Source organism: Carcharhinus amblyrhynchos, chromosome 8, assembly GCF_965287045.1.
Source record: "Carcharhinus amblyrhynchos chromosome 8, sCarAmb.v2.hapA, whole genome shotgun sequence".
Taxonomy (NCBI): Eukaryota; Metazoa; Chordata; class Chondrichthyes; order Carcharhiniformes; family Carcharhinidae; genus Carcharhinus; species Carcharhinus amblyrhynchos.
Genome location: NC_137331.1, coordinates 76120633 through 76134323, shown reverse-complemented (window position 1 = coordinate 76134323; position 13691 = coordinate 76120633). Strand labels below are relative to the sequence as shown.

General features: G+C 40.6%; 1 protein-coding gene across 3 annotated transcripts in view; it reads left to right on the top strand.

Moving 5' to 3' along the window:
• The window catches only part of trappc9 (trafficking protein particle complex subunit 9), a 719084-nt gene that overhangs the window by 188582 nt on the left and 516811 nt on the right, over positions 1-13691 (top strand). For all 3 annotated transcript variants that reach the window (XM_080194286.1, XM_080194288.1, XM_080194285.1), the window contains one exon: positions 8412-8542. In XM_080194286.1, coding sequence (XP_080050412.1) covers positions 8412-8542 — 131 coding nt within the window. The remainder of the gene's footprint in view (positions 1-8411; positions 8543-13691) is intronic.

Genomic DNA, 13691 nt, shown 5'->3' with positions numbered 1-13691 from the left:
ACCTCTGCCATTTCCTTGCTCTCCATAACTATCTCCGCAGATTAATTTCCAAGAGGCCTCTGTACACTTTGACCTCCTTCTTCCTTTTTTATATTTAGAGAACTTTTATGTTCTTTGCTAGTTTGCCATCGTAATTTATTTTCTTCCTTATCTTTTTAATCCTCCTATGCTGATTCTGAAGATCCCAGTCTTCAGGGCTATCATTGACTTTTGATTCTTTGTATTCTCTCTTTCAACTTAGTACTCTCCTAACTTCCTTGACTAGCCATGGTTGGGTTATCCCTCTCTTATATCTCAGTAAGAAGGAAAGATTCTATTTTTACTAAAAGTCATGAATTATTTCCATAATTGCATGCCTGCTTGCTTACTGTCTTTCCTGTTAATCTATCCTCCCAGTCCCCTTTAGCTAACTTTATCCTATGTCAGTGTAATTCCCTTTATTTTAGTTAAACACAGTTCTTTCCAACCTATGTTTCTCTCAAACTGAATATCAAATTCTATTGTGATGATAACTAATCCCTAGGAGATCTTTTACTTCAAAGTTATTTATTATTAGCTCATTACCCATTACCAGATCCGAGATGGTCTCTCTTCCCAGCATTTCAGAGATTTTCCAACATTTTGTTTTTGTTTCAGATTCCAGCATCTGTAATAATTTACTTTTTAAATAGCCTGTTCTCAGATTTGGCTCCATGATATATTGCTGTAGCAAACAATCCCCAGTACACCACCGCTGCTGTGATTGTCCTGCAGTGGGAGGTCACATACTCGGTGTTATGCGTGTGGGGGCATAACCCCTTTTAAGGGAATGGGCCATGTAACCTCCAGTGTGGGGCGAGCTGTTGGGATCCACTTGTAGTGGGCAGTTTGTTTGGAGTGTGGAGTGGCTAGACCTAATATAGAACTGTGTTGCATGACATCTGATTGAGGAATAGTTGTTGAGGAGAAGCCTCAGTACAACAGATTTAACAACTAGGAATGGTGGTGGGGGCTGTAAAGTATGAAACTGTTGCTTGATGAGTCTGAGATAGCTCTCCCAATTTTGACACAAGACCTCAGATGTTAGTAAGGAGGACTTTGCTTGGCTGACAGGGCTGGATTTGCCATTATTGTTCCTGGTGTTTAGGCTAGTGCTGATTTCTAGTTTCATTCCTTTTTCTTTGAGCTGAAATACTCAGTTGGATTCAACAGCTACAGAGGGTATTCGGGAATCAACCACCATTGTTGTGGGTCTGGGGTCGTGTGTAGGTCAGGATAGACCAATTAAGGACAGCAGATTTCCTTCCCCGAAGAACTTTAATGAAGCAGATGGGTTTTTACCGCAATGGTCGTCATTAGACTTTTGACTGCAAAGTTTTATTGAATTCAAGTACCACTGTCTGCCATGGTGGAATTGGAACCTGGATCCCAAGCACATTAACTTACTAACAGTGCAGATATATCCATAAGAACATAAGGATTAGAAGCAGAAGTAGGCAAATTCAGCCCTTCAAGCCTACTTCGCCATTCAATCAAATCTTGGCTGATCTCTCCCTGGTCTCAAGTCCATCTCCCCCCTGTTCCCCATATCCCCTTATGTTTTTTTTTATTAGAAATGTATCTACCTTCTCCTCGAAACTAGTCAACAATTCAGACTCCCCCACGCTATAGGGCAACAAGTTCCACAAGTTAACCACCCTTTGTGAGGTTCTTCCTCATCTCAGTTTTTAATCTACCACCTTTTAACCTGTACCTGTGACTTCTTGTTCGTGATTGTCCCATAAGAAGAAACTTTATCAATCCCTTTTAAAATTTTATGCATCTCGATCAGATCCCCCCTCATCCTTCTAAACTCCAGTGAGTATAAGCCCAAACTATTTAATCTTTCCTCACTTGTCAACCCTTTCATCCCTGGGATCAGCCTGGTGAACCTCCTCTGAACTGCCTCCAATGCCACCAAATCCTTTCTCAAATAAGGAAGCCAAAACTGGACACTATTCCAGATATGGTCTGTCCACCATCCTGTACAATTGCAACAACATTTCTCCCCTCTTATACTCCAGCCCATATGAAATAAATACCAACATCCCATTTGCTTTTTTTTTATTATATGCTGTACCTGCATACTGACTTTCTGCAATTCATGAATACAGACACCCAGATTCCTCTGCCCAAATGGACTTCGAATCTGCTTTCCATTTAGGTAATAATTTGCCTTTCTATTTTTGTTTTGCCAAAATGGACAACCTCATACTTAGTGTATGTCACTTTGCACATTCTCCCCATCCCTCCCAATGCATTGTGTGGAAGATGCATTTATTGTAGGATTGAAATGAATAATAAATTCCAAAGTGATCGGATGTAAATTTAGCTAAATTAGTAGGATGAAATTTGAGTTTAGAAATGTGCTAAATGTTCATTAATTTCAAGTTGTTAAAAGTATTTGCTTTTTGTATCAAAGTAATCAGTGATCAACATCCTGCCTTTTTTCATTGAAAACTCATTTAATTTTGAGAATTTGATGCCCATGGTGTTCATGATCCAGGAACAATCAGAACACAATTAGTCACCAGTAGAAGATAATGTTTTAAATGCTGGAGGCAACTTAATTTACTAAAAATATACAAGCATTTAACTAAATACAGTGATTGGTACAATCAACAGCTTGATCAATGCTAATATTACTGACTGTCATTTATCTCTTCTTAGCAGAAGAGCAGTTACATAAATTCTTCTTGCCTTTATCCATTTTTCTTTGAGAGTTTAATTAATATGTACTTCATTGATGCTAAATGAGTTCCATTTGATATCTTAAGAACACCTTATGGAGGTGTATATCTTGATAATTTTTGATTTGTTGATGTGCAGTTATTCTAAATGCAAAAATAAAATTATTAGCTACCTGCAATAATTTCATTGGCATCACAGTTTCTCCAGCTCAGGAGTGATGACCTACTTGTAAGTATTGAATAAAAAAAAAGTACCAGCAGAGAGTATTTCGTTATTGCTGAAGAACAAAGGCGCGTGGTTTCATTTTTGTAAAATATGTTTTTTGGGGGATTTAGTTCCTTAACAAACAATGGCATAATTATTGTTGATCATAGGATAACCTGATCGGAAGAGGGACTTTTGAGAGATGCACAAAATTGCTTGACATTAATTAAGTTTTTGCAATGCATTAAACTTATTTATAAGTTTGTATTTTCAGATGGATCAGCAATTCAAGCTGGCAACTGAAAGAATTGAAGTTAGTAATGTAATTGTAAAATTGACATTACTATAAAGATCTTGTATTCCTTTGGGCATTTCATGATCTATCTTTCAGTGGATTGGTGTTATTATGTTGCTCATTTTAGCTAACAAGAAGAATATGACATTCTTTTACTCTACTTCAAGTAAATTTAATTGTCATCCACAAACATATTTGTATTGTATTATATAGATGTCTTAGTTGTAGAAGATAAGTGACTTTCACATTAAGAAGTTATTTTACACAGCTGATAAACCTTAACAGAGAAATTGCTGCAGCAACTGAAGTTGGGCCTGTTTTGATAATGTTCAATGCCTTTTTTATGTTCATATGGCTAACTTGTACATCTTTTAATGTTTAGAATCATCAATGAATTTCTGTCTTTCAAAATTATTATTTCTACATTGTATCCTAAATCAAATGATGGAATTATAACATGCAAACAGAAATGCCACACAAGATATTAACAAAGTGAAGTTGATGGGATTTAACTCTGCTGCAATTCATGTGCAAGCATATTGTTCAGTTATCGCATTAAAAGGCAGAAGAAAGTAGTCAAGTCAGCACAGAAGGGGCCATTTGACCTGTTGTAGAATAATAGATTCCATTCTCTGCTCTACTCCCTTGACCTGCAAATTCTTTCCCTCAATGTCCATTAATTTCCTTTTGAAATAATTAATTGTCACCCTTTCCATCGCCCTTGCAGACAGTGTTCCAGGTCATTACTGAGTAAAAAAAAAGTTGTTATTCACATCACCTCACATCATTTGCTGAAACCCTGAAATCTGTCCTCCCTAGTCATTCTACCATTAGCTCATGGAATCACTTTTTTTTGTTGACCTTATTTAAATCTGTGATGACCTTGTACACCTTGACAAAACCTCCCCTCTTTTGTCTTTGTTATAAAAAGAGCAGCCCCCAGCTCCTCCAATCTAACACTATAACTAATACCCCATCTTTGGAGCCTTTCTGATAAATCTCCTCTGGACACCTTCAAGGATCTTCTCTTTCTCTATTTTCTTCCCACACTCGGGAATGTATGAAACAGACAAAGCACCTGCATATATTTGTCTCTGTAGCTTGTATTTTCTTTGTCATGAACCTGAAGCTAGAGGCTGTAGCTTGAAAGATATTATTTTGTATTAAGCATTGCACAACAGGCATGTCTCCTGTTCTTCTTCAGCCTGCCAGAGGCACATTGGAAGGATTTGCACATTGATAATCAACATGTTTGGTCATGCTATGAATGTACCTTCTGTTGCCATTACATTTTGGAATGGGACTTGAACCTGGAGTTTCTGGCTACGAGGCAGGGATGCTACCCGCTGTGCCACGAAACCTCGTTACTCCCATGGATATTCACATCCTTCTGTAAGAATGGTGATCAGAGCTTGATGATTGGTTGTGGCCTAGCCAGAGCTTTCTTTTCACAACCATGTATAAGTGTGCTGTTATAATGGTCCATGAACTAAGAATATGTCTGTATGTGGTTCCCCATTTTAATTCTTGAGTGGTTCAATTTGAGAATAACCCATCAGATGAGCTTTAGTCTAAAGATAGCGGTTAGTTTATTTTAAAATTTCTGCTGAATGTTACATGGGTAAACTGGTGAGGTTATTAAAATACAGAAACAAAATTTAAGATCAGTTAAAGTTTAAAAAATCTTTAAGGATGAGATTTCAAATCGGTTTCTGAGAGATATTACACAGGTGCATTGTTTGACTTTTTTTTGAAGTTGAAACATCAGGGAGGCGTGGTGGAAACAGTAATTAGTACTGCTGCTTCACAGTGCCAGGTACCTGGATTTGATTCTGGCCTTGGGTGACTCTGTGGAGTTTGCATGTTTTCTCAGTGTCTTTGTGGCTTTCTCTGGGTCTTCCAGTTTCCTCCTACAGTCCAAAGATGTGCAGGTTATGTGGATTGACCATGCTAAATTGCCCCTTCATGCCCAAAAATGTATAGGTTTGTTAGATTAGCCATGATCAATGTGCAGGGTTATGAGGATAGGGTGGAGGAGTGCGCCTGGGTAAACTGTTCGTATGGAGGATCGGTGTAGACTTGATGGACTGAATGGCAGCCTCCTGCACTGTAGGGATTTTATGATTTAGCAGCTATGATGGCTTCTGCAGTCAACTATTTGGAGATTTACCTTTTTCAGATTGACTCAGTTGCCCAACAGGTTTTTGGGAGAGATATGGTTTCCTTCTCCTTAGTAATTCGATGGTTATGTTATTTGTTGATTGTCCAACAAAATAGCCGTTGATACCCTGAAGGTATTTCTCATGTTCTTCCTGTTCCTAACAAATTCCTAAACAAATTTTACAGCGTTTCAAAACTTCAGATGGATGCAATGTTAATTTTGATAACTTATCACCCTAGTGGAAATTTATCTTGAAGTCCTTTGAAGTCCCTTCCTGTTTTTAAAGATAAAAGTGTATTTATTTATTAGTCACATGTAGGCTTACACGACAATGTAAAAAAAAGTTACTGTGAAAACCTCCTAGTCACCACATTATGGCAGCTGTTTGGGTACACTGCATGGTCAATGCACCTAACCAGCATGTTTTTCGGATAGTGGGAAGAAACCAAAGCACCCAAGGAAACTCTCACAGGTATTGGAAGAACATGCAGACGCCACACAGGTGGTGACCCAAGCCAGGAATTGAACCCGGGTCCCTGCCGCTGTGAGGCAGCAGTGCTTGCCACTGTGCCACAATGCTTCCTGTTTCCTATTCCCTTGGAAGTAAAAGTTTTTCACACCTTTTAGAATTTGATGGATATGCTTGGAGGGATGTTAGCATTTTTATTGACCGTTTGTAACCAGCTCTGGAGGTATGAATCTGATGAGTTTGAATAAACACCGGAAGGTACCATCCTGTCTGTAATACTTACGTTTTGAAAAACAAAGGTTTGAGAGCAGAAATGTGACTTTAAAACAGTTGTTCTTGAAATCTATAACATGGTAATTGCGCCTTTGACACTTTCAAAGTTCAGCATAACTTCCCATCTGAACTGGACCTGAGCCTCACTTTTGTAAGAAGGGTGGTAACCAGAAAATTACAGAGTAATGGTGAGTGATTGGGAAACTTTTGGACAAATTTTGAAGGAGAGGATTATTATCCACTTGGAAAGGCATGGGTTCATTAGGGATAGTCAACATGGCTTTATCAGAGGGAAGCCATGCCTAACAAATTTTTCAGAAGTTTTTCAAAAATGTGATCAAGCATGTGAATGAGGGAAATTCTGCTGAGGTCGTTTGTTTGAATTTTAGCAAAGTTTTAGACAAGATCCCACAAGGAAAACTGATTGAGAAGGTTAAAGCACATGGAATGTAGGGAAACTTGGTAACATGGATCCAAAACAGGCTTAGTAATAAAGCACACAGAATAGTGGAAGAAGGTTGTTCGAGTAATTGGAGGCTGGTGTCCAGTGGTGTGCCACAAGGATAAATATTGCAACCCTTATATGTACTTAAATAATTCAGGTAAAAATGGGGCAGGGGGAGGGGTGGAGAGAGGGGAAGAAGAGGAGGAACTTAAGCAAGTTTGCAGATGACACCAAGATTGGTAGGGTGGTTAATAGTGAAGAAAATGGTTGTAGGTTACAGAAAGATGTAGATAGGCTGGGCAGATGGCACTTAACCTTGATAAGTGCGAGGTGATGCACTTTGGAAGAAGAAACAAAGACGAGGAAGCATACTGTGTAGCTCAGGAACAGGGGATCTTGGGATCGTTATTTACAGATCCTTAGCTGCAGAGCACGTGGATAGGATCTGGGACACTTGCTTTTACTAGTCATGGTATAGGGTCTCAGAACAAGGAAGAAATGTTGAAGTCATACAGACCGTGGTTAGGCCACAGCTGTGCGATTCTGGTCACCTCATTATAGGAAGGCTGTGATAGCAGTAGAGAGGAAGTTCACAGGGATGGAGCATTTGAGCTGCAAAGAGAGACTGGATAGGTTTGGATTGTTTTGTTAAGAGCAGAGAAGGCTAAGGTGATTGAGATGTATAAGATTGAAGGGTATGGAGAGGTTAAGTATGGAGCAGCTGTTCCCCTTGGTTGAAGGGTCAGTCATGAGGGGGTGTAGTTTTAGAGTGAAGGACAGGAGATTCAGGGGAACTTGAGAAAATGGAATTCCACTTAGAAGATGTTGGAAACCTGGAATGCACTGCTTAGAAAGATAGTGGAGGCTGGAAACCTTAGCTTTAAAACATATTTGGATGAGCACTTGAAATACCTTAACTTTATGGATATGGGACAAGTGCAGGATTAGTGCACCTTTCATGCTACTTATTGTCACTGCAGATTTGATGGGCGGAGGGCTTTTTCTGCACTGTAAGATTCTGTGATTCTATAACAGTCAGTCTGACCATGATCTTTAGGACAAGAGAGCAGACACCTCAAAGGCACACATTCATGTAGTTGTTGCAAGGTCTTATCAAGTCAGCTGATGACTAATACGATTCCAAATGTCAACGTCACCTTGAGGATTGGTATTCCAAGTATTCATGTTACAGTTGATCTACATAAATACTGGTAACCATTATCATTGTTTCTACTTCACAAGGGATACCTTTTGTGTGCATATTGGTGTTCAATTGTATGGATGTCTTATTTAAGGTCATGTTGTGATAGTATATTGATTAGTATGTGAAGATAATATGTTGGATAAAATAAATCTGATCACTTGAATGCATATTGATGCAAATCATATATCACTATATCATGTATTCTGGTTAGGCTTGTAGTCACTAGCACAATGGAAGCAGAAGGAAGAAGTCTCCCAATAAAGCTCTTTGCTTTAACCTCTGTTCCATCCTTTTGATTGTGTTTGTGTTAGTCTAAAACCTCAAATTTTAAAAAATATACAATATTAAGCTCTTAAAATCAGTCAAGTATTTAACACCTTTCATTTTTTGTGTATGTAAATGGCTAAACACCTTTTGTTTTTTTTGTGTACGTAAGTGGCTGCATTCTGTCCTGATTGTCAAATCAGGAATACTGAGATGTAGCATTTTGTTATTTGTGTACTGTAATGCTTTGTTTCTATAATTTTTAAAAATTTTGTAGTTTACATAAATCAAGGGAATTAATAAAATATTTTTAAGTCATTAACGGTTGTGTGTAGTAATACTCTTGTGGTTTGCTTTAAAATTGCTTCTGTCTCTTGTGCATTTTAGATGGAATCAGTGTTGCTGGGCTACCATTGTCGAGTCCTTTCCGTCAGAACGGCAAACCACGATCGGAGAGCAAATCTACTATCTTCAATTCAGCTGACACCAGCAATAAGAATGAATACAATCATATAAAGGTATAATTGCATTTAATATATTCTGTGTGCTAGTTTGGGTGGTTGTATTACTTCAAAGCTTGAGTTTATCGTGATAACTTGAGGTATTTGGAACATAACAGAAAAAAAAGAGCAGTAGTTCATTAAAAGCCAAGAGCCTGCTCTGCCATTGAATAAATTAATGGCCAATACGCGATCCCAACCTGTGTTGTATGGCGTTGAAACGTGGATCTTGAGAAAAGCGGCTATTCAAAGTCTAGAAAGTTACAAAATATCATTCGGGAGAAGGATGGAGCAAGACCATTTGAAATTGAAAATGGGAGACTCCTACAAAGACATAAAGAGAGAAGTGCAAAATGGCAAGGCTTGGAGAAATAAGCAGAGGACCTGTCCTAAGGCCAGATCTCTGCTTTGTCTGACATCATACTTAGCATATTAATATTGTTTCACTCAGGTACTTTGGTTATTTTCCAGACGTCGCTGGATTCCGGGGAAGTGCCGGAAGATTGGAAAACGGCTAATGTTACGCCGTTGTTTAAGAAGGGTGCCAGGCAAAAGGCGGGGAATTATAGGCCTGTTAGTTTAACGTCTGTTGTAGGTAAAATGTTAGAATCCGTCATCAAGGAGGAAATAGCAAGGCATCTTGAGGGGAACTGCTTGATAGAGCAGATGCAGCACGGTTTCGTTAAAGGGAAGTCATGTCTGACAAATTTACTGGAGTTCTATGAGGATGTGTCTAGGGCGGTGGATAGAGGAGAGCCGGTGGATGTGGTCTGTCTTGATTTTCAGAAGGCGTTTGACAAGGTACCTCACAAGAAGTTATTGCAGAAGGTCAGGGGGCATGGAGTTGGGGGTAGGGTGTTAGCGTGGATAGAGGACTGGTTGTCAAATAGGAGGCAGAGGGTGGGGGTCAATGGGTACTATTCGGATTGGCGGATGGTGACTAGTGGAGTGCCCCAGGGGTTGGTGCTGGGGCCTCAGCTATTTACCATTTATATAGATGATCTGGAGGAGGGAACCGAGTGTAGGGTGTCAAAATTTGCTGATGACACCAAAATTCGTGGAAAGGCAAATTGTGCGGAGGGTGTGGAGAGTCTACAGAAGGATCTAGATAGGCTGGGCGAATGGGCCAGGAAATGGCAAATGGAATTTAATGTTGGCAAGTGCGAGGTGGTCCACTTTGGTAGGAATAATGGTAGGAAGGATTATTACTTACGTGGCGAAAAACTGCAGCAGGCGACGGTGCAGAGGGACCTCGGGGTCCCTGTGCATGAGTCGCAAAAACCCAGCTTGCAGGTGCAGCAGGTGGTCAGGAAGGCGAATGGGATGCTGGCCTTCATCGCGAGGGGGATTGAATATAAAAATAGGAAGGTCTTGCTGCGGCTGTATAGGGCATTGGTGAGGCCGCAGCTGGAGTACTGTGTGCAGTTTTGGGTGCCGTACTTACGCAAGGATATTTTGGCCTTGGAGGGAGTGCAGAGGAGGTTTACAAGGCTGATGCCGGAGTTGAGGGGGTTGAGCTATGAGGAGAGGCTGAATAAACTAGGCTTGTACTGGTTAGAGTTTAGAAGAATGAGGGGAGATCTCATTGAGATGTATAAGATGATGAATGGGATGGATAGGATAGAGGTGGAGAGACTCTTCCCGCTGAGAAAGGATAATAGGACTAGGGGGCACAGCCTCAAGATAAAGGGGGGGGCGGTTTAGAACGGAGTTGAGGAGGAACTTCACTCAAAGGGTGGTGAATCTGTGGAATTCTCTGCCCGTTGAAGTGGTGGAGGCTACCTCGCTAAATATTTTTAAGACGCAGGTTGATGGGTTTTTGATAAGAGAGGGGATTAAGGGTTATGAGGAGAGGGTGGGAATGTGGAACTGAGCCACGACAGATCTGCCATGATCTTATTGAATGGCGGGGCAGGCTCGAAGGGCTAGTTGGCCTACTCCTGCTCCTATTTCTAATGTTCTTATGTATGTTCTTATGTACACTGGTACTGGTACCATAAATGTTGTGACTTTTAAATTGGAAATTTTCTTGGGAGGTTTCCTGACTGATCTTCTGCCAAGTTTACAGTAATTAATGAAAACTGATCTGAAGTTTAATTGGTAAAACCTTTGGTGCTACTGATCACTGAAATTCTTTCGTGATCCACTCCATTGTTTTCTTAAAATTAAAAATCACCATTATGAAATTGCCTCACCACCATCTTAGAATCCATAGAATCCCTGTTGTGCCCAAGGAGCCCGTTTGGCCCATTGGGTCTGCACCAGCTCTCTGAAAACCTATCTTATCCAGGCCCAGCCAGGACTTTTGCCAATTTGGACAGCAGCATTTGTCAGTCCTTGCCTCATTCCAAGATCTGAACTTCATTTAGTATGAGATATCTAATTTGATGCAAAGGTTGATAGGCTATTCTTTTGAACTGCCCTCACCTGTGCTTCCTTGCTGTTGGACCAATTTTCTGTCTGATGGCTCCTCCTCTTGCGTCAAACCAAAATCACCTTCATATTCACTTGATGGCAGAAACCATTTCAGCTGTAAATGCTCAGTTTGTTTGAGATCTCAGGAGTTGAGTGTCCTCTTTGTAGCCTTCCCACATGTCTCCATCACTCCAGTTAGTGATGAGCAGCACTAATGCTATGATTTTTGAGTGGACATCATGGTGGCACAGTGGTTTGCACTGGTCCCTCATGGCACCAGGGACCCAGATTTGATTCCTGGCTTGGTTCACTGTCTGTGCAGAGTCTGCACATTCTCCCAGCCTCTCAGCGTGGGTTTCGTCCGGGAGCTCCGGTTTCCTCCCACAGTTTGAAAGACATGCTGGTGAAGTACGTCATCCACGCTAAATTCTCCCTCTGTGTACCCAATCAGGTGCCGGAGTGTGGCAACTAGGGGATTTTCACAGTAACTTCATTGCAGTGTAAATGTGAGCCTATTTGTGACAGTAATTAAAAAAAGCAAACTATTCTTCAACAGTCTTCATTTAAAGTCACCATTCACTGAACTGATGTTGTTTTCCTGAAATGAGTTGTGGGATCTATTTTAGGATGACCATGGTTGAGCTAGGTGGTATGTGTGATCCTGTGACATTTTCAGATTATGCAGGATAAATCAGTATGCATTTGGATAGACAGCACAGTAATGGTTTGATACATAAAACAAACAAGATGTGAGTCATTTTTAAAAAACAGGTTCATCCAGGATCTTTGCCAGCATTCAATTTTGGACAGCAACTTTGGTCAGTCCTTGCCTCACTCAAGATCTGAACTTCATTTAGTATGAGATGTCTAATTTGAGGCAAAGGGATGACAAGTGTTCTCACCTGTGCTCCCTTGCTGCTGGACCTGTGCTTCCTCGCTGGTCAATTTGAGAGCGAACAACTTTATTGTTATGTGGCTTTTGCTTGCAAGTGAACACCCTAATCAGATTAGTCCTGAACTTCCCTGTTCCTGGAGCCACTCAACAATTGACTGGCTCACTTTGTTTCTGCTCAAGGACTGAGAAATATGTCAACTTGCATGCTCTTTTCTTTCCTTAAAAATTAAACTTAATCTCTTATCCATAAAAATAGAGAATATTAGAGCACATAACTAACTTTGTGGACTCCTTACTGTGTTGACAAATGATGGTTCTTGAATATCCTAACATCAAATGATGCTTATTTGATTGCAATATTCTTACAAAAGAAATGTTTTTATCTCCTACTTCTGAACCCAAGAATGGTCAGGCATGTGGAAATTGGGGGAAAAAAAACCATCGGTTCACATCGGATTGCTGATATTATTTTCAAAAAGTATCATTCACATGACTTGTTGCTTCCCAGCATCCCTTCGGCAATTATTAGGAAGGGCGTTTCGTTGTGTGGGGAGATGGGCAGGAATGAAATTTTGGACTCATTTAAGGCTTGCTTTTTGGCAAAAGGAATTTTATTTTGTGCAAAAATGAAATAATCAGTTTCAAGTGTTGCTCCTGTCATGATGTCCAAAATGTTTTAAAGTGAGCTAACATTCTATTTTTTCCTGAGCCCAGATCATTTTGCAGTTTTACTACTTTGGAATAGTCTGTACAGGTGTTTTTGAAGAATGTGCATCTCTGTGGAATAAATAATTTTTTGACCATGTTTAATCAGTCTCAAAATAGATTTTTGCACTTTGAGTGCATCTGTTTATTTTGAATAGGAGATTCGTAGCCTACCATGATTCAATCTAATACAACATATTGCTGGCAAAGTATGGTAAAGTTGAATAATTGGAACCATAGGCCATTTCATCCATCGAGTTTGCATTGCCTCTCAAATAGCATCTTACCCCGGCCCACCTACCTTGCTTATTCCTGTAACCCTGTGCAATTACCATGGCTAATCTATCTAAGCTACAACTCTTTGAAGGGGCAATTAAGCATGGCTAATCTATCCAACTCTCTGGGAGGGAGAAAAAGCCTTCTTTGATCTCTATCCAGTGGAGATGTCTGTTGAGACTTCTTTTACCTGTCCCATTCATTTACAAAATCTTATTTTAAAAGTAGTGGCATTGGAAGGAATGTTGTTACTTTACATGTTCATGTATTTATTTTAGCTGCCAATGGCGAGTACTGTGATATGATGACAAAAAGGTTGGGCAAGTTATGATTGCATGTACAGATTTTGTTTTTGTCAATGTTGCCTCAAGGGGAGGCCATTTCACGGGCTCCCTCGGGCGCCGTGGTCACCAGATTACTGGCGCCATCAGCTCCGCACCAGGAATCGGTGCAGAGCTGCATAAATTGTGGTAACGCTCATTACCATATATTTTGAATATCATTAGCAGGCCCGGGACTGGAACCTTTGGAACTGCTAGCATCTCCCACCCCACCTAACTTCCTGTACTACAAGTGACTCGCTCCAGCCGAGTTTAGTATACTTTTGGGGAGCTGGTTGCCTGACCCTGTTGCAATAAAGGCCCTGCAGAGGGTTGGGTGCAGGGGTGTGCCCCTGAGCATTGCCAGCCTAGGCCCCTGGCACTGCACAAGAAGCAAAGTGCCAATGCCCAGGGGACACCTTGGCATTGACCACTGGGCATTGGGAAGTGTCAAGGGCAAGGGGCCAAATGGGGATGGGGTGATTGTGTGGAGGAGGGGAGGGTTCCCACTGCCACTCTGCATTCGGGCTGAGTGACAGGGGGAGGGAGGCTAGCG